General features: G+C 39.1%; 1 protein-coding gene across 1 annotated transcript in view; it reads right to left on the reverse strand.

The window, feature by feature from the left end:
* LOC100624136 (ankyrin repeat domain-containing protein 45) overlaps positions 1-20,356 on the reverse strand; it is a 119,366-nt gene that overhangs the window by 48,529 nt on the left and 50,481 nt on the right. Inside the window, exons 10-14 of the mRNA XM_021063653.1 lie at positions 17,485-17,601; positions 16,058-16,219; positions 10,548-10,647; positions 5,205-5,348; positions 1,852-2,020 (exon numbers count right to left, since the gene is read on the reverse strand). Of these exons, the coding sequence (XP_020919312.1) occupies positions 1,852-2,020; positions 5,205-5,348; positions 10,548-10,647; positions 16,058-16,219; positions 17,485-17,601 (692 nt within the window). The remainder of the gene's footprint in view (positions 1-1,851; positions 2,021-5,204; positions 5,349-10,547; positions 10,648-16,057; positions 16,220-17,484; positions 17,602-20,356) is intronic.

Here is a 20,356-nt window from a genome sequence, read left to right on the forward strand (position 1 = left end):
ATTCTTAATATTAGACAGATCTGAGAAACACTGTAAAATGACACTCAAATGTTACTTAACGTATCATTGACTTGGTTTCGGGCCAATTCCTTGCACAACAGAAAGCTGAAGGAGCTCAGATATTGGTTATTATTCTTTTCCTCTGGAACATGGAAGGACCCAAAGTCACCGCAAAACTATAGGTGTGTTCAAACTCCAAATTAATTCCCAGTTATGAAGTGCAAATCCTCAGGAAAGACGGTGAGGACTGTGATACTTCATTTTTTCTAAGCACCATTCAAAATAAGCTCTTCCTGGAAGTTCCCTTGTAGCACAGCAGATTAAGGATCCAGCATTACTGAAGTTGTGGCACAGGTTGCACCTGCAGCAGGGGTTCAATCCCTGACCTAGGAACTTCTACATGCCCTGGTACAGCCAAAACAAAACAAAACAAAAACTCTTTGGGGAGTCAGGGTATCTGAGTTCTTTCACTAACATGCTGTTCTCTGTTTTAGTTTCCCCACATGCAAGATGGAGAGGGTGATAGTTGATCCTCTCAAAAAAGACATTTGTGAAATACTGCACTCCTAGGGGCTTCTGGGACAGGAGCAAAAGAGCAAAGCAGAGAAAATTCTGAACTTGAAGTTGGAATAATATCAAGAAATTCTGCACATCTATCTCCAGATTAAAATTTCTTGGGAGGTGGGTAGTGCTCTTTTTTTTTTATTTTTTTTTTTAATTTTTTTGTCTTTTGTCTTTTTGTTGTTGCTATTTCTTGGGCCGCTCCCGCGGCATATGGAGGTTCCCAGGCTAGGGGTCAAATCGGAGCTGTAACCACCGGCCTACGCCAGAGCCACAGCAACGCGGGATCCGAGCCGCGTCTGCAACCTACACCACAGCTCACGGCAATGCCGGATCGTTAACCCACTGAGCAAGGGCAGGGACCGAACCCGCAACCTCATGGTTCCTAGTCAGATTCGTTAACCACTGTGCCATGACGGGAACTCCCAGGGTAGTGCTCTTAATTCCCATTATTCAAGGCTTTTCTCCCTCTTGGGAGCAGTGTGGGATTCATTTGACTGGGAGATGATTGAGGGGCACTGGGGTTTTTAGAAACTTCTAACAACTTAACCAGCTAGTTCACAGAGTGCTGTTACAAATGATGAGGTGCCCAAAGGCTGTCAGCAGATGCTCTGGGCTCTGTGGACCTTCCCTGAAGTCTCAGTCTCACTGATGTTGCTACTACCAGATTGCCCAGAAACCCACAGGTGAACCCATGGGCAAGACGCTTTGAGGGAGAGGTGAAAGGAAACTGAACTTTGTCTTTCAATACGGATAACATAGTAATTGGCTAAATTTTTTCAAGAAACTAATATTTTTAATTAGTCCTAAAAGAAATAAATATAACTAGATCCTTAATTCCAAAATGTACAAAGTCTTTCTTTCCTTGGTGTATTTAATGAGCACTTCAGTTTTTGCTCTGAGAGCTATAGGGATTGGAATGTTCTGGACGAGGCATTATTTTCTTCGTTCTTTTTGACAGCTATTGAAAAACAACATTTATCGGTTCAGTAACATCTATTGAGCATTTACTAAGTGTCAGGTGTTCCACAAGTCTGGAGAACTCAGCCTGTGAGAGCTGAAGCCAGGATTCGATCCCATCTGACTCCCATGTCCAAAACCATGACTTTGATTTTCAGTCCCTTTTATACTGTTAATATAAATAAACTTTGCTCCAAAAGTTTCTTTCTACTTAAGGCATTCTTCAAATCTAATTTTTAAAACAGCTAGCTTTATTACTGGGTACTGTGACACATGCTACAAAATAAAAATGAATATATATGAATAGTCATGGGACATGATTTTTCTTACCAGCTGTGGTGACTCTACTTTTTGTTCAGCCAGATTATGAATATCAGGAGCCAAGAGTAAGCTAAAAACTCCTTTAATTCCAGACCATGCTATAACAACTGCCCATCTCCAATTGTACTCATAACTTGAATGCCTCAGAATTGGGCTCACTAATACAATAGTAACTAACCTATGGAGAGAAAAACACTTATTTTTACAATCACACCTTATGTATTAATATTACTTTTGGTTTAAATGCTGTAGTAAGCACTAAATTTCATGTGAAATTTTTCAGAAAAGAGAAGACAATGTAGTTTATTGATAAGATGTTCAAAATTTCTGGGACTAACCAAATCTACTACCTAAATTTTGCCTATCATAGTCAAATCTTGAAAAATAATGCTGTAAGTTCCATACAAATACAAGAAATTATCATTAACACCGGTGTTTACTGTCGGTAGTAAATTGTTACAGGGAAACACCAAATAACACTGTCAAGTTCCCTGGAAGGCCATTACTAGATTCAGAAGTTTGTCCAGAAGGACCTTCAGATCATGACCAAAAAGTAAAATTATTATAGACACATGCATAAATTTAGCTTAACCAAATTTTTCTTGAGCTCCCACAGAATCATACTCAAAATACCATGTAAATAATTTCAATTTGGGCCTCCTTTCTTTACAGATCATTTTTCTATATGACCCTGTGCCAAAATTTACATTCCGTTTTTAGCAGATATGCACTAAAAGAGTATCAGTACCGTCCTTCAAATGAAATTTAAGCAGAAATAAAACTGACATGTTCTCAGCCTCAAAAAAGATACTGTGTTGTGTATCAATTGCTTAGCTGGGAAATTTATAAGACAATTTAGAGAATTCCTGTCATTGAGAAACAGAAAATCTACAATTTGCCATCTGTAATATTTATAATTAATTTGGGCAAACCCCTCTGCCTTGCATTTAAGCCTTTTGCAAAGTAATTCTCTTTTTTTTTTTTTTTTTTTTCTGTCTTTCTGCCTTTTCTAGGGCCGCTCCTGCCGCATATAGAGGTTCCCAGGCTAGGGGTCTAATCGGAGCTGTAGCCACTGGCCTACACCAGAGCCACAGCAACACGGGATCCAAGCCACATCTGCAACCTACTCCACAGCTCACGGCAACACCGGATCCTTAACCCACTGAGCAAGGCCAGGGATTGAACCCGTAACCTCATGGTTCCTAGTCAGATTCATTAACCACTGTGCCAGGACAGGAACTCCGCAAAGTAATTCTTACCAAACTTTTCTGCCTTACTGAATGATCTTTCTCTAAAATACCATTAAGTCCAGCCAAAATAGAATAATTTTATGTCATTTCCTGACATCAAAAACAGAGAGGCAGTATAGCAAAACCTCAGGAGTCAGCTAGCTGGGTTCAAATTTAAACTTCTTTTACTAACTTAACTTCTCTAAGTCTTGATTTTTTTTTTTCATATGTAAGATGAAGATAATAATGGTAATTGCACTTGCCTCAAAGGACTTTTATAAAGATTTAATTAAATAATGCAATGTTCATAGGGCTAAGAATGATGTTTTGAATGTGGTCAGCTCTTAATACCTGCTAGCAATGATTATTAGAGCCAGGCCTGTGTTTGGCTCGTCTTCTCAGAAATGTTTTCTCAACAAGTGTCTTATGGAAAGTCCATCCATACTTTGAGGGCCCCTCAGGATGACTCGCTCCACTAAAGTCTTTCTTTCCAGTGATGTGGAACCACAAGTTTACACAAGATCCCTGGCACTCATCAGCCATTTGACCTTGAGCAAAGTACTTCACTTTTCTTGGACATTTTTATCTACAAAATGGCGATGATAATTCTTATTTCCCAATGTCCATATGCAGATAAAATGAGAAAACAGATGTGTAGCTGAGTCAAACAATGTGCAAAAAGCCATGTATACTTGTTCAAACACTGTGACAAATCTCAGCTTGCACTTGTGCTCCTGTGGTGGAAATAAACATAAATTGAACACACCTCCTTCTGTGTGAGAGTGCCTGTCTGGGTTGCCTGCAGGGCCCTCAGAATCAGCAGAAGTAACATTTCATCAGACCATCTTATAAAGGAAGCGCTCTCAGCCAGCCCTGTCCTCAGGGGAAATGACAGTGTTGTCAGAGACACCGTCATGTATTCTTATGGACGACACAGCTGCCATGCATGGGCAATGCCATTTTAGAAAACGCAAGCTCATGGGAGTTGAGTTTATATTTCAACTCTGTCCTTACAATTTGGTGACTCTAGTCAAGTTTTTAACTTTCTCTCTGGGGCTTCATCTGTTAAGTCTGATGCAATAACACCTACCTTAAAGGGTTGTATAATATTAATGGCATAATGTATATAGTTAGTGCTTAATAAATGGCCTTATCATAGTTATGATGATAACAAATGATAATGAAAGTCAAAAAATGTTAGAAGCCATTAATCTGGTCCACTGGCGCTCTTTAACAAGCATCCTTTCTTTCTTTAACATTTTTGTTCTTTGTATGCTCCATCAATTCTGATTGACAAAGGGCAGCAGAAACATTTTTAAAACAAAAGGATTGGTGGGAAATGAACACAAATAATCCAAAGCACAAGGATGCTCTGAATGTCCTAATGATGAGTTCTATGGCTGAAATTAGAAGCAAAAAGCAAATGATTCAGGAACCCTAATAAGAATCCAGGAATTGTAAGTCTTTCATTAAAAGAGATCCACTCTTTAACATGCATCTTTTTTTTTTTTTTTTTTGTCTTTTGTCTTTTTTGTTGTTGTTTTGTTGTTGTTGTTGTTGTTGCTATTTCTTGGGCCGCTCCCGCGGCATATGGAGGTTCCCAGGCTAGGGGTCTAATCGGAGCTGTAGCCACCAGCCTACGCCAGAGCCACAGCAACACGGGATCCGAGCCGCGTCTGCAACCTACACCACAGCTCACGGCAACGCCGGATCCTTAACCCACTGAGCAAGGGCAGGGATCGAACCCGCAACCTCATGGTTCCTAGTCGGATTCGTTAACCACTGCGCCACGACGGGAACTCCCCACATGCATCTTGAACTAGGTTCCTGGATCTCATCTCCAGAGATTCAGTTCAGTGAAATGGGATGGGCCCGTGAATATGCATTTCTACCAAGCTCCTAAGTTATGCTGATGCTGCTGTTCTGCCCCTTCTCATTTTACAGATGAAAACTTGAAGAATAAACAGGCTTTCCCTCAGTTGCACAGAAAGCTATTATCATGACCATGATAACAATACAGGTTTTCTGATGGCATGTTCAGAGCTCTTTTTGCTATAACCCACTTCTTCCCAATTCTAATTCTGAGCTTGAAAACCTAAGTCCACTAGGTAAACTTTAAACTGTAATTCTTACCTTGCAAGACAAACTGTGACAAATAAGACGAACATGAAAACTATGGTTTGAAACTGAATATACTTGATTTCAGCACATCCAATCACAATGCCAAAGAAAGTATATATTAAATGTTGGAACACATATGAAAACATTATTAGAAACCTAGGATAGATGGAAAGGAGATCACAATTTAAGGAATGTGTTTTTTAAATAGTTTCCTTTTCACATAAAAGCATCTATCACAGATGTGCCATTCCTGTCTCAGTAGAGGTCCTTGCCTCCATCACTGTTATAAACAACATTTTAAAGTATCTTATTGGAATCAGAAACAGACTCACAGACATAGAGAACAAACTAATGGTTACTAGTAGAGAGGTGGAAAAATAAGATGGGGTAGGGGATTGAGGTACAAACTACTACGTATAAAATAAATAAGCAACAAGGATATATTGCATAGCATAGGGAAATATAGCTATTATTTTGGATTTAAATGGAGTATAATCTATAAAAATATTCAATCACTATGTTGTATAACTGAAGCTAATATGTTATACATAAACTATACCTAAATAAAAATTAATTTAATTAAAATAAAAGTATATTTGTTGGCACTAAAATACATCTGGTTCCATTTTTATCATTACTCTCATCATACCAGTACCAGTGGGCTGCCTCTCACCACAGAATAGCAAGGGCAAGGCAGAAAAATATGGATTCCCAACCTCCCAGGTTGGTGACAGGGCAGTTTTGCTGAGATAAGTTGGCAGCATGTCAACTGTCAGGCCCACAGCTGAAGCCACAGCTGAGGCTGCCACAAGGAACCTCATGGGTAACATTGGCTTTGTGAAAGCTTACTCTGTGATGCCCTCTGCACACTTTTTTCTGAATTGCATGAAAGTCCCTTATCCTGAAAGTGTCTTCTGTCTGCTTCCTCATCCCCTGAATTCCTAAAAATCTTGTAAGGCTCACTCTAATCCCATATTCCTCAGGAAAATATCCTCAACTCTCTCACTGGAGGTTAGCCTCCTCTGAATCCCTACAGCAGCTGTCACCTACACGATCCAGATTCTTAAGCAGAGAAGAGCATTAGAATCACCCAGATTGTTTTGACAATTCTATATATCTAGCCCCACCCCCAAATGTTATTAATGAGAGACCAAAGCACAGCATTTAGGGCATGGGGCTGTTCTGGTTCCATGTGGTAACACACCCAGGTTAGGGGCAGGTCTGCTTTCCATAGGCAGATTTCAAGTCCTGCCTTTTCTTGGTCCCCCCCACATGCCCCATTTCAGACTTTCCCTTTCAGATGGCTGGGTAACTGTTGTCTGTCCCACCAACCAGTCTTCCTATAGGTAGGTCTCAAGATCTATACTAGGAAAGAGGTATTCTGTAGCCTTATTTTAGCTTCAGATATAAACCATGTTTCCTGATACAGCATTACTCCAGTCAAGCAGGTAGTTTGATCCTCTCTCTTTGATCCCCATCTCTTGATTCAATAGATTCAGAACTTCTAGAACAAAAGGGTATGAGTGGGAACTCAAACCCCAAAGCTTAGTTTTATAAAAATTCAGAAACTATGGAACAATTGAGTAGAATAACTTTTTAAATGTCTTCAGAGGACCTTAAAAAATGCTTTTCATATAGTAAGATCCTGATAAATATATACCTATTTACACAAATTATCAGTTTCTTACATAAACATGTCTACCACTTAATAATGGGCATCTTCTGAGAAGGGACTTATCAGCCTCAAACCTAGGCTACAATGTCCAGGTCACAGTAGATATTAAGAAAGGACTCGGGGGTGGGATAAAGATGGTAGAGGAATAGGACATGGTGCTTGCCTTCCCCCACAAACACATCAAAAAAATCTACATGTAAAATGATTCATATAGAAAATCTACTGAACACTGGCAGAAGATCTAGTATTTCCAAAAAAGGGCAAGAAACCCTCCACATAATTGGGTAGAACAAAAGGAAAAAAGAAAAGAGAGAGGGAGAGAGAGAAGAGAAAAAAAAAAAAAAAAGAATTAGGACAGGACCTGAGAGGAAGCTGTGAGGAAAGGAATCCACACCTGGGAAGGCCACCTAACTGACATGGAGATCAGCCAGGTCAGAGAGACTCAAAGCCTCCAAAAAAAATCACAATAGCTGATCCAAGGAAGGCAAATCAGAGAGAGAGCCACATAGACAATCGGTACCACCACCTGGTCCACCACAGTCTAAGATACTCAGGTGGGGGCTAGGCACTGAGACTCAGGCTTCAGAGAAACACTAAAGGCCAAAAGAGAGTGGCAGGATACATTCAAAGTTCTAAAAGGGAAAAATTCACAATCTAGAATACTCTGTCCAGCAACATTATCATTTAAAATAGAAGGGGAAATAAATAACTTCGCAGAAGACAAAAAGTAAAAGACTATAGCAATACTAAACCTATCATAAAAGACATACTGAAAATTCTCCTCTAAAAAGGAAAGAAGTAAGAAGATATAGAATGGAGGAAATCAATACTGGAAAGTAATCACTTAAATAAGCCAGTATATAGATCAAAAAGAAAAAAAAAAAAACCCTATTTGTGAAAGTGACAAAAAACACAAGGAACAGCAAAAGGATAAAGAAGAGATGTAAAAAGGGACATCAAAATCATAAAATGTTGGGAAGGAGAGTAAGAATACATAGACTTTTTTAAAAAATGTATTTGAGGAGTTCCCGTCGTGGCGCAGTGGTTAACGAATCCGACTAGGAACCATGAGGTTGCAGGTTCGATCCCTGCCCTTGCTCAGTGGGTTAACGATCCGGCGTTGCCGTGAGCTGTGGTGTAGGTTGCAGACGCGGCTCGGATCCCGCGTTGCTGTGGCTCTGACGTAGGCTGGTGGCTACAGCTCCGATTTGACCCCTAGCCTGGGAACCTCCATATGCCGCGGGAGCGGCCCAAGAAATAGCAACAACAACAACAACAACAACAACAAAAAAGACAAAAGACAAAAAAAAAAAAAAAAAAAAATGTATTTGAGCCTATCAGTAAAAGCAAGCAGATATAGGAATGATTAAACACACTTGAAAAACAGGGCAACCACAAATCAACAAATAATACATTTACAAAAAACAAACAGAAGAGGACACAAGTATAAAATAAAGGAAATCATCCAACCAAAAAAAAAAAAAAAAAAAGAAAGAAAGAAAAAGAAAGGAATAAAGGAGAAACATACAATCAACTGGAAAACAAGGTTTAAAATTGCAATAAATACCTATTTACCATAAAAGTCAATGTGAATACTCCAGTCAAAACACACAGAGTGGCAGATGGGATAAAAATATAAAACCCTATAATATGCTGTTTACAAGAGACCTACCTTAGGGCAAAGAACACATATAAATTGAAAATGAGGGGATGAAAAAAGGTATTTCATGCAAATGGAAATAACAGGAAAGCAAGAGTCACAATACTCAGACAAAAGAGGCTTTAAAACAAGGCTATAAAGAAAAAGGACACTATTTAATGATAAAAGGATCAATTCAACAAAAGGATATTACATTTGTCAATATATATTCCCGTAATATAGGAGCACCCAAAATCATAAAACAAATACTAACAGACATAAAAGGAGAAATTGATGAGAATACAATAATAGTAGGAGACTTTAACACCACACTCACACCAATGGACAGATCCTCTGGACAGAAAATCAACAAGGCAGCATAGATCCTAAATGATACAATGGAACAGTTGGACTTAATTGGTATTTTCAGGACATTACATCCAAAAAATAAAAATAATAATAACCCACAGAATATACATTCTTTTCAATTGCATATGAAACATTCTCTAGGATTGACCACATTCTGGGGCACAAAACTAACCTCAACAAATTTAAAGGTATAGAAATTACCTCAAGCATCTTTTCTGACCACAATGGCATGAAACTAGAAATCAACCACAGGAAAGGAAATGAGAAAAAAACTGGCTACATGGAGACTAAACAGCATGCTACTAAAAAATCAATGGGTCAATGAGGAAATGAAAAAGAAAGTTTTTCAAAAAGGAAACTTTTTCATTTCCTTGAGAATACCTTGAGAAAAATGACAATGAAAACATAACCATACAAAATCTATGGAATTACAGTAGAAAATTGACAGATCACTATAAACCAGCTATAATGGAAAAAAAATCATTCAAAAAAAAAAAAACCACAATACACCAAAATCTATGGGATGCCAAAAAAGCAGAACTAGTTATTTCCAAGCTCTGGGTTTTAAAAATCAGTACATTGTCAGAGTTCCCATTATGGCTCAGTGGTAACGAATCCAACTAGTATCCATGGGGTCGCGGGTTCAATCCCTGGCCTTTCTCAGTAGGTTAAGGATCTGGCATTGCTGTGAGCAGCAGTGTAGATCACAAACGTGGCTCGGATCTGGTGTTGCTATGGCTGTGGCATAGGCCAGCAGCTACAGCTCCAATTGGACCCCTAGCCAGGGAACTTCCAAATGCTGTGGGTGTTGCCCTAAAAAAAAAAAGAAAAGAAAAAAAAATCAATAAAATCTCATTCATATACATACAAAACTAGTATAAGTTACAGGTGCCAATTTCTTATTTTGCTACTTAGAATTATTTTAAAAAAAAGAATTATTTTTTAAAAAGTTTGATCTTCTATGACTAGAACTTCATAAGAGAAATGACACTTTACACATCAAAAAAGTAGGAAACATAATTTCAGAAAAATGAACCCTTTATATTGAAGCAATAAATCTTCATGGGAAAATTCAGAATAATGAATTCTCATTTCAATGTTTACTTTCATCCAATGTGAGAATTTCTATGCTAGACTATGATTAGGTGTGAAATAATTCTACAGCAATTCTGTATTTTAGCATAGTCCCTCAGAGAATAGCTAACTCATTTTCCTGAGAAGATAGGCAAATGGCTTTTCCTCTATCCACAGATGTCCATACGACAGCAGATGTGAAAGCTAAATAAGAGTTTGCTGGTGTTGCATCTTTCTGCTACTTTACTTTTGCAGTTCTTCCCATACTCAGATATTGTCATTCAGGCACATTATGAAAGAAACAAAGGAATAAAGTATTTTTAAACTTCCCACAATTCAATGTAAATTTTTATCAAAGAATTATATGTATTAAAAAGCACTGTGATCTCTGTGTCACTGATTCTTTATTCATAATAGGAATACCAACTGATGTCAGGAATTGTTGGAAGCTTAAGTTCTTTTCAAATATAACTAGTAGTTAAAAGTAAAAGTAGAAAAAAGTTATAAAAAGGGAATTTTATTAATATTAATGAAGGCAGGACCACTCAAACTCTAAAATTCTATGAGATCTATACTAAGTACACAATAGGAGACTTACTTAGTAATTATTAACTCGATCCTCGGTTTAAAGCTTAAGGAATCTAAATTCAGTCCTACAGTGACTAAAGCAACCATACCTGACATTCCCAAAAATTCCACTGGGGAGAAAAAAAATGAATAAAATTAGTTATATATTCAAATCTACACACTGAGCTACCTTATCTCAAGTGAAGAATTATTGGGACACTTAAAAGAGTAGTAGTAGTTCCTGGAAAGTTGCTTAAAGGGATTGGCCTAATCCTTAGATCAGCAGTCAACACAAATTGTTTGTGAAGGATCCCATGGTAAATATTTAGTTTTTGTGAGCCGTACGGTCTCAGTTACAGCAAATCAATTCAGCTGTTCCAGTGTATAAGCAGTCATAGATAATATATAAACAAATGACTGCTCCATAAATAATACTGAAATTTGAACTGTACATTTTTTATGCTGCAAAATATTCTTCTTTTTTTTTAACCATTTTAAAATGTAAAAACCATTCTCAGCTTGTGGGATATACAAAAAATAGGCATATTTGGCCCACAGGCTGTAGTCTGCCAAGCCCTGCCATTGGCCATCCTTGAGGAAAGAGCTAATGAAAATAAGTTTAACAGTCTCTGCCCAGCACTTCAGGGATACTGTGCTGCATGTCCGGGGCGCTGTGGTCCAGGCTCAGTACTGCCTTGGTGACCGCAGGTCCTGAGGCCTGCTGTCCTGAAACCTGAGGTAGACTCTCCTACGACTGTAATTCTTGGGGATCTAAACAAATTTGTAAATGTATTCTGAGGCAGGAAAACCAAATATGAAAAATGGCTGTATATCGTAAATACCAACAGTTCTAGGCGGCAGAACCTTCAGATAGCACATTTTCAATGTCAGACAGAAGGAAAGAAAAAAACATGCAAGGCAGGAGGGGAAGCCCTTTGGAGCAGGGCAGAGCTGGTTCTTAGAATGTCATCTCCTCTTGCTCCATTAGTGTCCTTACGTTTGTAAAATGGGTATAAAAGCATACTGCCTCATAGAGTTGTTGTGAAGATGAAACTAGATAACATGAAAAGGTGCTTGGTATACTTTTAAAACAAGGAATAATTATTAATCATTAGTCTTATGCTATAAATTATTTTAAATGTTCAGTTTAACTGCCCAGTAAATTTATACTGTTAATTAATTTGAAGAGGATTTTATTATTTCTTGGTTTAACGAATCACTTCACTCCATTTTAGATTTCTTTTTACCTTCTTATTTAACTGAATTTAATGTAAATAACCAATGATGCTAAAACCAGTAGTATTGGGAACTGTGATGATAGGGCAATTTTCTGTTTCTCGGAATCTTGTTTCTGCAACTCATACTATGGGATTTTTAAAGCTCATTGGTCTTTTTCAGTAACAGTTACTACTTAGCGATAAAATCTGCTGTGAGATAAACACTAAATAACTTTATTTTAAAACTAATATCACTTAATATAATCCCAATATTATAAGAATATATGGTGGGAATGCATACATCAATACATGTATGTACACTTATAGATATTTTTTTAAAGTTTGAGTATATATACCAAAATGCATCAGTCACTAAACTTATGACATGGATTTGTAGGTGATTTCTTTTTTTTTTTTCTTGTCTTTTTTTTTTTAGGGCCGCACCCGTGGGCGTATGGAGGTTTCCAGGCCAGGGGTCTAATTGGAGCTTGTAGCCACTGGCCTACACCACAGCCACAGCAGCGTCAGATCTGAACCGCATCTATGACCTACACCACAGCTCACAAGCAACACCGGATCCTTAACCCACTGATCAAGGCCAGGGATGGAACCCACAACCTCATGGCTCCTAGTTGGATTCGTTTCCGCTGCGCCATCATGGGAACTCCTGATTTCTTTTTTGACTTTTCAGAAATTTTCCAAAATTCTACAATGAATATGTATTACTTTTATAATTAGAAAAACAAAATCTTTTAAATCATGGACTTGGAGAAGAGACTTGTGGCTGCCTGATGGGAGGGGGAGGGAGTGGGAGGGATCGGGAGCTTGGGCTTATCAGACACAACTTAGAATAGATTTACAAGGAGATCCTGCTGAATAGCATTGAGAACTTTGTCTAGATACTCATGTTGCAACAGAAGAAAGGGTGGGGGAAAAATATAATTGTAATGTATACATGTAAGGATAACCTGACCTCCTTGCTGTACAGTGGGAAAATAAAAAAAAAATTACAAATGCTATTTAATGGCATTTAATATATGTTCAAGAAGGGGGGGAAACTCATGGAACATGCAATAAAAGAAGTAATTTTCATCAGCATAAACCCAAGTATTCAAAAACAGAGTTGGAAAATTTTTCTGATTCAATGGAAAGAAATCATCACAGAAAACTGATGCCACAGGAAAGTGGTTCTCTCAATCCCACTCTCTCTCCCTGGTTCAGGAAAAGTGAAGGTCCTCCTAATGGGAGAACCAAAGGGATTTGTTCCCTAAAAGTAGCAGGATTCAGGAATGGATCTTTCCTAACTAGAAAAATATTAGGATGATGATTGAAGTCCTTTGACATTGATAACCTGGACCAATGATACAACAAAAAAGAGACAGCAGGAAAAGTCAGCCTGGGCCTAGGCAAGAAGGGAATGCACTGTCTGTAGAGTATTTTAAGGCAATAAAATGACTAAAGCCCATCTGCTTTTTATTATCTCCATTCCCCAGAAATTCTGACCAATGTCACTTGATAAAATATTCCTTCTGCCAGGACAAATCCCTCACACCACCTCTGTTGCTGTATCTCCGGCCTAGACTTTGATATAACCCACCATCTTTCATGAATTATACATTGACTCTCTTAGAGTGACTTTTATATACTAAAGGCAAATTTTCCTCCATGGGCTGATATAGCAGTATTTCTAACTACACTATCTGTCAGCGGAGAATGTTCCAATATGTCTTTGGTCTGTGTGGCAATGTCTGCACAATTTTTTGACTATGAATGATTGTCTGGAAACAAGTGATTTCTAAAAGTTCAGGTGTTGTGAATTTCACCCGACAGAGACAAAAATGGAGATCGCTGCCTGTGCTCAAAGAGGTGACTCTCTAACCCCAATCAGACACTTCCTGGATGTAAGCCCGTTAACACTGTATTCATTGGTGACGGGAAAAAATAAAATTAGATAACAGGACAGAAATGTAACACTAGAGAATATGTAAACAAAAATTTTACCTGTGTTTAGCTTTCTGGAAATCAAACCTCTTATAACTATCTGTCACTGACTTTTGCTGTCAGGATCTGATTAAGTATAAGAGTAAAAAACTCCCCAAAATTGTTTTTAATTCCTAAAGCAGAGGAAATTGTAAAGGAAGAAGGAGGATTACTGGCTACCTGGGACTGCTGTAACAGAGTACCACAGACTAAGTGTCTTAACAGGAATTTATTGTCTCATAGTCTGGAGGCTAGAGGTCCAAGATCAAGGCTTTGCAGCAGTGTTTTCTTCTGAAAGCTGAGAGGGTGAATCTATTCCTGGCCTCTCAAGCACTGACTGGAAACACCTCCATGAGTTAGAAGGAAAGGGAACCAACTTTTATTGGCTGCCCTACATTGAGTCCACTGATGTACTGGACTGATGTGTTTAAAACCAGCAAACTGGGTTTAAAAAAAAAAATTACGGGGCGGGGGGTCCTGTAGTGGATCAGCAGAAATGAATCTGACTAGATTCATGAGGATTCAGGTTTAATCTCTGGCCTCACTCAGTGGGTTAAGGATCCATGGTGTAGGTCATAGACGCGGCTCAGATCCTGCGTTGCTGTGGTGTAGACCGGCTGTTACAGCTCCGATTTGACTCCTAGCCTGGGAAACTCCATATGCTACGGGTGTGGCCCTAAAAAGACAAAAAAAAAAAAAAAAAAAAAAAATTGGTAGTGCCTGACAATTTCCATAGTGCCACTATGGCCAATTTCAAGCTACCAACATCATGTCACTCATATACAGCCTTGGGAAGAGAAGTGCAAAATCAGCTCTTGCAAGCTGGTAAGAGACACTAGTGAGTCACACAATATACTGTTTCATTAATGCCAGCAACGCCCCTCTAAATTAGGTTAGATTGTATCACTTTTATAGGTCAGGAAACTAACTAAAGCTTAGAGAGTTTAGGTAATATTTCAATGTCACCAAGCTAGTAAATTGTGAACATGGGATTTGAATTCAAGTCTTCCTAATACCAAAGATCTTTAAGCACTAGTAATTTATTTAACTACCATGTGTTAAATTACTATTGGGCACATGGCAAGCGCTGGGCTTGCCTGGGGGAACAGAAAACAGAATAAATAAAAAGATGAATTTGAGACAACCTCCACCTCCACCTCATGGTTTAATGAGAACAAAAAGAAACATTAAACTTTTTTCTTCAGACATCTAAGGCATTCATAATAGGTATACAAGGGAGGTAAAAAATGAAGGAAGTTGAAAGAAATGACCCTACAGTGAATGTTTTTTATAATTTTACTGATTTGGGGTAATGCGCAACATCAGGTGGCAATTTATCTACAGTGGAAGCAGAGCTGTTTGGTAACTGGAGGTGAAAAAAGGAGTAATTAACCTCTTGATAACTGATATCTTTCATGGACGAAAGTTGTTCTACTGTGCATGGTAAGAGCAGAAATAGAATTTGGCCATGTTTTTGCCATGCCTTTGGGGAACTGGTTCCCTCAGTCAAGGGAGTAAAAAATTTAATCCCCAATCTCACTGGACTAAACTAGCAAATGATTGCTGAAGGTCTACCAGTGCCAGGCACTGACTCCTGCGATTATTCCACTCACCTGCTTCTCTTCCAGATATGGACATACCTAAGTTCTCCCTCTCCTTTCCTGCCTCTTTGCCTCAGGTAAGGGCCACCGTTTTCTACACCATTTTCTCCCCTCGGGTTGGTACCCACTGAATGGGTACTGCTGAGCCAGAAAATATCTCAGGAGCATCTCTCCCAACTTTCTCATTTTGGAGACAGCTTGCTAAGGGTCATGGCAGAAATTAGCTCAGTTCCGATTCCCCTTCCAGGAGACTGCCAGTGACTAAATGTAAGGTGAAAGGGTGGAGTTAAAAAAGAGTAAGAAAAAAACCATACGGAAGAGGAATGCAAAGGAATTAAAATTAAGGGCATATTAAGAGAGACCAGGAGAAGGTCATTCTGTAGTGCAGTGGGTTAAGGATCCAGCATTGTCTCTATGGTGGTGAGGGTTCAATCCCTGGCCTGGAGCAGTGGGTTAAATGATCTGGCATTGCCACGGCTGGGGCTTGGGTAACAGCTATGGCTCGGATTCAATCCCTGGCCCAGGAATTTCCATATGGCATGGGTAGAGCCATTAAAAAAAAGAGAGAGAGAGAGACCAGGAAAGAGCTAGAGGTGGCAGAAAGATAATATGACAAGACATACAGAGGAGACACATTAAGGGGAAGCAACTCAGAAGAAACAACTGGATTCAAGAACAAGGGAAAATTAAAATGCATGTAGTTCACTTAAGGACAGCACTTTGAGTATCTGTTTCTGCCTTACCAATGTAGAAAGTCATGTACACCATTGAAATACAAAGAACGATATTGGTCAGCGTATTGCTAAAAAGGTCAGTCAATATAAACTGAATGATCCTTGCACACCAATATCCACATACTGTGCTTCCAAAAATGTCCAAGCAGAGGCATATGATTATATGTAACTCTAGAAAGGAAAATAAGAAAAAAGAAAGTTAAAGCGTTAACTTTTGTTTCTTTCATTGATGGCATTTGGGTCTCTGCACTTTGGTGTGCTCTGAGATTTTGAGGGGGGACCTTGTTCTTCAGCAAATGGAAGTTTCCCATGAAAGCCTGGCAAAAGAGGCTTTCGGGGGATATATTTCCCTCAGAGTCTGTGGCTTGGGTTTGCTTATCTGGAGACAGCAGATTCAAATGCCCTCAGGACACAGACAAGGAGCATAAATGTGAAAAATCTATAACAAACTGGAAAGTGGATGATCAACCAAAAGACATTCAAGTACAAATATTTTTGCAAACGATGTCAGGGCCAAGAACACCATGTCCAGGATACCCACCAACCTGTAGTCTCTTTGTGACCCCTGCCCCCATCCCAGGGGACATTTGGGAAATGAAAAAGAAAGAGTTTCCTTAGTCACAATATCTGAGGAGCAATAGTAGCAATTAGTGAGCGATATAAGACAACACTAAGTATAGTCCTAAATAACAAAGATTGTTCCAGCCCAAATGCCATCAGCTCCCCTACTGAGAAGCACTGCAAATCTGTCACAAAAATTTCTTTCTCCTTTTAGCACCTCTTTCTTCCTACAACTATGTCATAAACATACTAGGAGGGTACCTTTTCCCTCTTCATGCTGAGGTTCCTCCCCACCCTGTCTTCCTTCCTAGCAGCACATCTAAAAACCTAGCACGTCAGCATGCTCCATATCCCAGTGCACATGAGCCTCACTAGATCACTTCCAGCTCCTGACTTTTCAGTACTGCTTGAACTGTTCACTAGATCACTTCCAGCTCCTGACTTTTCAGTACTGCTTGAACTGTTCTGCTTTCACCCTCAGACTCAAATCCAGGACCAAGCCAATTCTTAACATTCACTCAATGAAATCCAGACTGATCCAGGAAAGAAGCACATCTGGGCTAGAAGACACGATTGTGTGGTGTGTACACACACACACACACACACACACACACACACACACACGCACACACACACATGTGCACATGCACATTAAGGGAGATGAAATAATTTCCTTAACATTCTTTTCCCCTTTAGCTCCAAGTTAATACATAGGTGATAATTATTTTCTCATTACCTGATACACTATTTAAATTGGTCCATGAGTAAAGTATAGGGAAAGTAGTAAAGATATCTTGAATATATTTTCAGTATGAATTGATATGTACCATATAAGAATGATTTCAGAAAATACATAGACAAAAAAAAGCCTTTACCCTTAAAACTGGAAATGCTAAGTAACTTGCTCCGTAAAATTCCAAAAAAAATGGATGTGAAGCCACAGATAATCATTGATTCTCCTCTAATGATATCAGTATACATTTTAGAAATGCCTGTAAAAGGAAATATAAAATACAATTTAATATAGTACATGAAGATGATGCTCTTTCTCAAGAAACACAAAAATAGAAGGAATATGATAGGAAAAAAAAAAAAAGGCAAGAAGGCAGCCGTAACTGGGATGGGTCTAAAATCACTGCTTTTAACTTTCTCCATTGTGACTTCTTTAACTACAATGCCAAAGGAACAAGGCAGTAGCACTCTTTGAAGTGTCCACTGCCTCAAACCATGCTAGAGCTTCACAATGAGATTCTTAGGCCACTACATTTAGCTCGAATAAATATGAACTGTCAGACTCCAAAAGAATTGCATTTAGAAATACGTACAAAATACGACCTAACAATTCTACTCCTAGACATATACCCAAGAGAATTGAAAACATTTGTCTACATAAAAATTTATACGTGAATGTTCATAGCATTTTCATAACAGTGAAAAAGTAGAAACAATCCATAGTCCATCAGCTGATGAAAAGATAAACAGGAGTTCCCATCGTGGCTCAGTGGTGAATCCAACTAGGAACCATGAGATTGCGGGTTCGATCCCTGGCCTTGCTCAGTGGGTTGGGAATCCAGTGTTGCCATGAGCTGTGGTGTGGATCGCAGACGTGGCTCGGATCCCACGTTGCTGTGGCTCTGATGTAGGCTGGCAGCTACAGCTCCGATTGGACCCTTAGCCTGTGAACCTCTATCTGCAGCGGGAGCGGCCCTACAAAAGGCAAAAAGACAAAAAAGAAAAAGAAAGAAAGAAAAGATAAACATATGTGGTCTATCCCTACAATAGAATATTAGCCACAAAAAAGGAATGAAGTACTGAATGACATAAGGATGAACCTTGAAAACATTATACAAAGTGAAAGAAGCCAGACACAAAAATCAGAGTGTACAGTTTGTTTTATATGAAATGTCCAGAATAGGCAAATCCATAAAATGAAAATAGATTACTGGTTGCCAGGAACTTGGGGATGAGGGAATAAGGATGAGCAACTGCTAATAGGTATGAGATTTCTTTAGAGGTTGATTTAAAAGTTCTAAAATTAGATAGTGATGATGGCTGCATAACTCTGTAAATATATGAAAGACCACTGAATTGTACACTTTAAAAGGGTGAATTTTATGATATGTGGATTATATCTCAATAAAGCTGGTGTTTAAAAATTAAGTACTGGAGTTCCCATCGTGGCTCAGTGGTTAGTGAACACGATTAGGATCCATGAGGACGCAGGTTTGATTCCTGGCCTCGATCAGTGGGTTAAAGATCCGGCTTTACCATGAGCTGTGGTGTAGGTCACAGACACATCTCGGATCCAGTGTTGCTGTGGCTGTGGCATAGGTCAGTGGCTACAGTTCTGACTGTACCCCTAGCCTGGGAACTTCCATATACCATAGGTGCAGCCCTAAAAACGTCCCAAAAATAAAAAATAAGTACAAAATCTTATTGGCACTTAACATTCATTAACAGTTTAGTTTAATGGAAAATATATCAAGTCAATTGCCTAGTGTTATACAACTTATAAGTAGGGGGATAGTGATTGGTAACTGCCCATCCAGACTATCTGCTGATCTTGAAACAAATCCGACTGGGAACCATGAGGTTGCAGGTTCGATCCCTGGCCTCGCTCAGTGGGTTAAGGATCCGGCGTTGCCGTGAGCTGTGGTGTAGGTCACAGACTCGGCTCGGATCTGGTGTGGCTGTGGCTGTAACCTAGGCCGGCAGCTGTAGCTCTGATTGGACCCTAGCCTGGGAACCTCCATATGCCATGGGTGTGGCCCTAAAAAGGCAAAAAGACAAAAAAAAAAAAAAAAGAACACATTTTTTTTTTTGCCTTTATTGGGATCATTGATTGTCCTGCACAACCTGATGTCCACTATCTAAGAACTGTTTTCTTATTTTCATAAATCTTATCTATTTAGTCATTTCAGGCAAAAAGGTAAATCTAGTCCCTGTCATTCCATCTTAACCATAGGCGTGTATAGAGGGACCCAGTGTCCCTGAGGAGTTCATAGAGATGCAGGCCAGCCTGAACTTCTTTTACTTAAGAGCATAAACCCCAAATTAAGAACATATCACATACAGGAATTCCCACTGTGGTGCAGCAGAAATGAATCTGACTAGTATCCATAAGGATGAGGGTTTGATCCCTTGGCTCACTCAGTGGGTCAAGGAACTGGGGTTGCCCCGAGCTGTGGTGTAGGTCACAGACACAGCTTAGATCCTGCATTGCTGTAGTTCTGATTTGACCCTTAGCCTGAGAACTTCCACATGCCATGGGTGTGGCCCTAAAAAGCAAAAAAAAAAAAAATCACATGCTATGGTACGTTATGCAACCTAGTATAACTACAGATTGATATAGAAAGAAGTATATGGAGTTCCCATTGCGGCGCCACAGAAACAAATCCGACTAATTTCCACAGGACATGGGTTCAATCCCTGGCCTCAGTGGCTTGGGGATCTGGCGTTTCTATGACCTGTGGTGTAGGTCACAGATGTGGCTTGGATCCCACATTGCTATGGCTGTGGTGTAGGTCAGCAGCTGTAGCTCCAATTCAACCCCTAGCCTGGGAACCTTTATATGCCACGGGGGCGGCCCTAAAAAGACAAAAGACAAAAGACAAAAAAAAAAAAAAAAATTACTGTGAACTTACTTAACACTGCAAAATCTGGAAAAGGAAAGAATAAAGCATAAATCATCTCTAATTCCATGACCTAGATAGAATCATTGGAATGTTGAAGACTTTTCCTAAGCAT

The sequence above is a fragment of the Sus scrofa genome, chromosome 9 (genome assembly GCF_000003025.6).
Source record: "Sus scrofa isolate TJ Tabasco breed Duroc chromosome 9, Sscrofa11.1, whole genome shotgun sequence".
Classification (NCBI taxonomy): Eukaryota; Metazoa; Chordata; class Mammalia; order Artiodactyla; family Suidae; genus Sus; species Sus scrofa.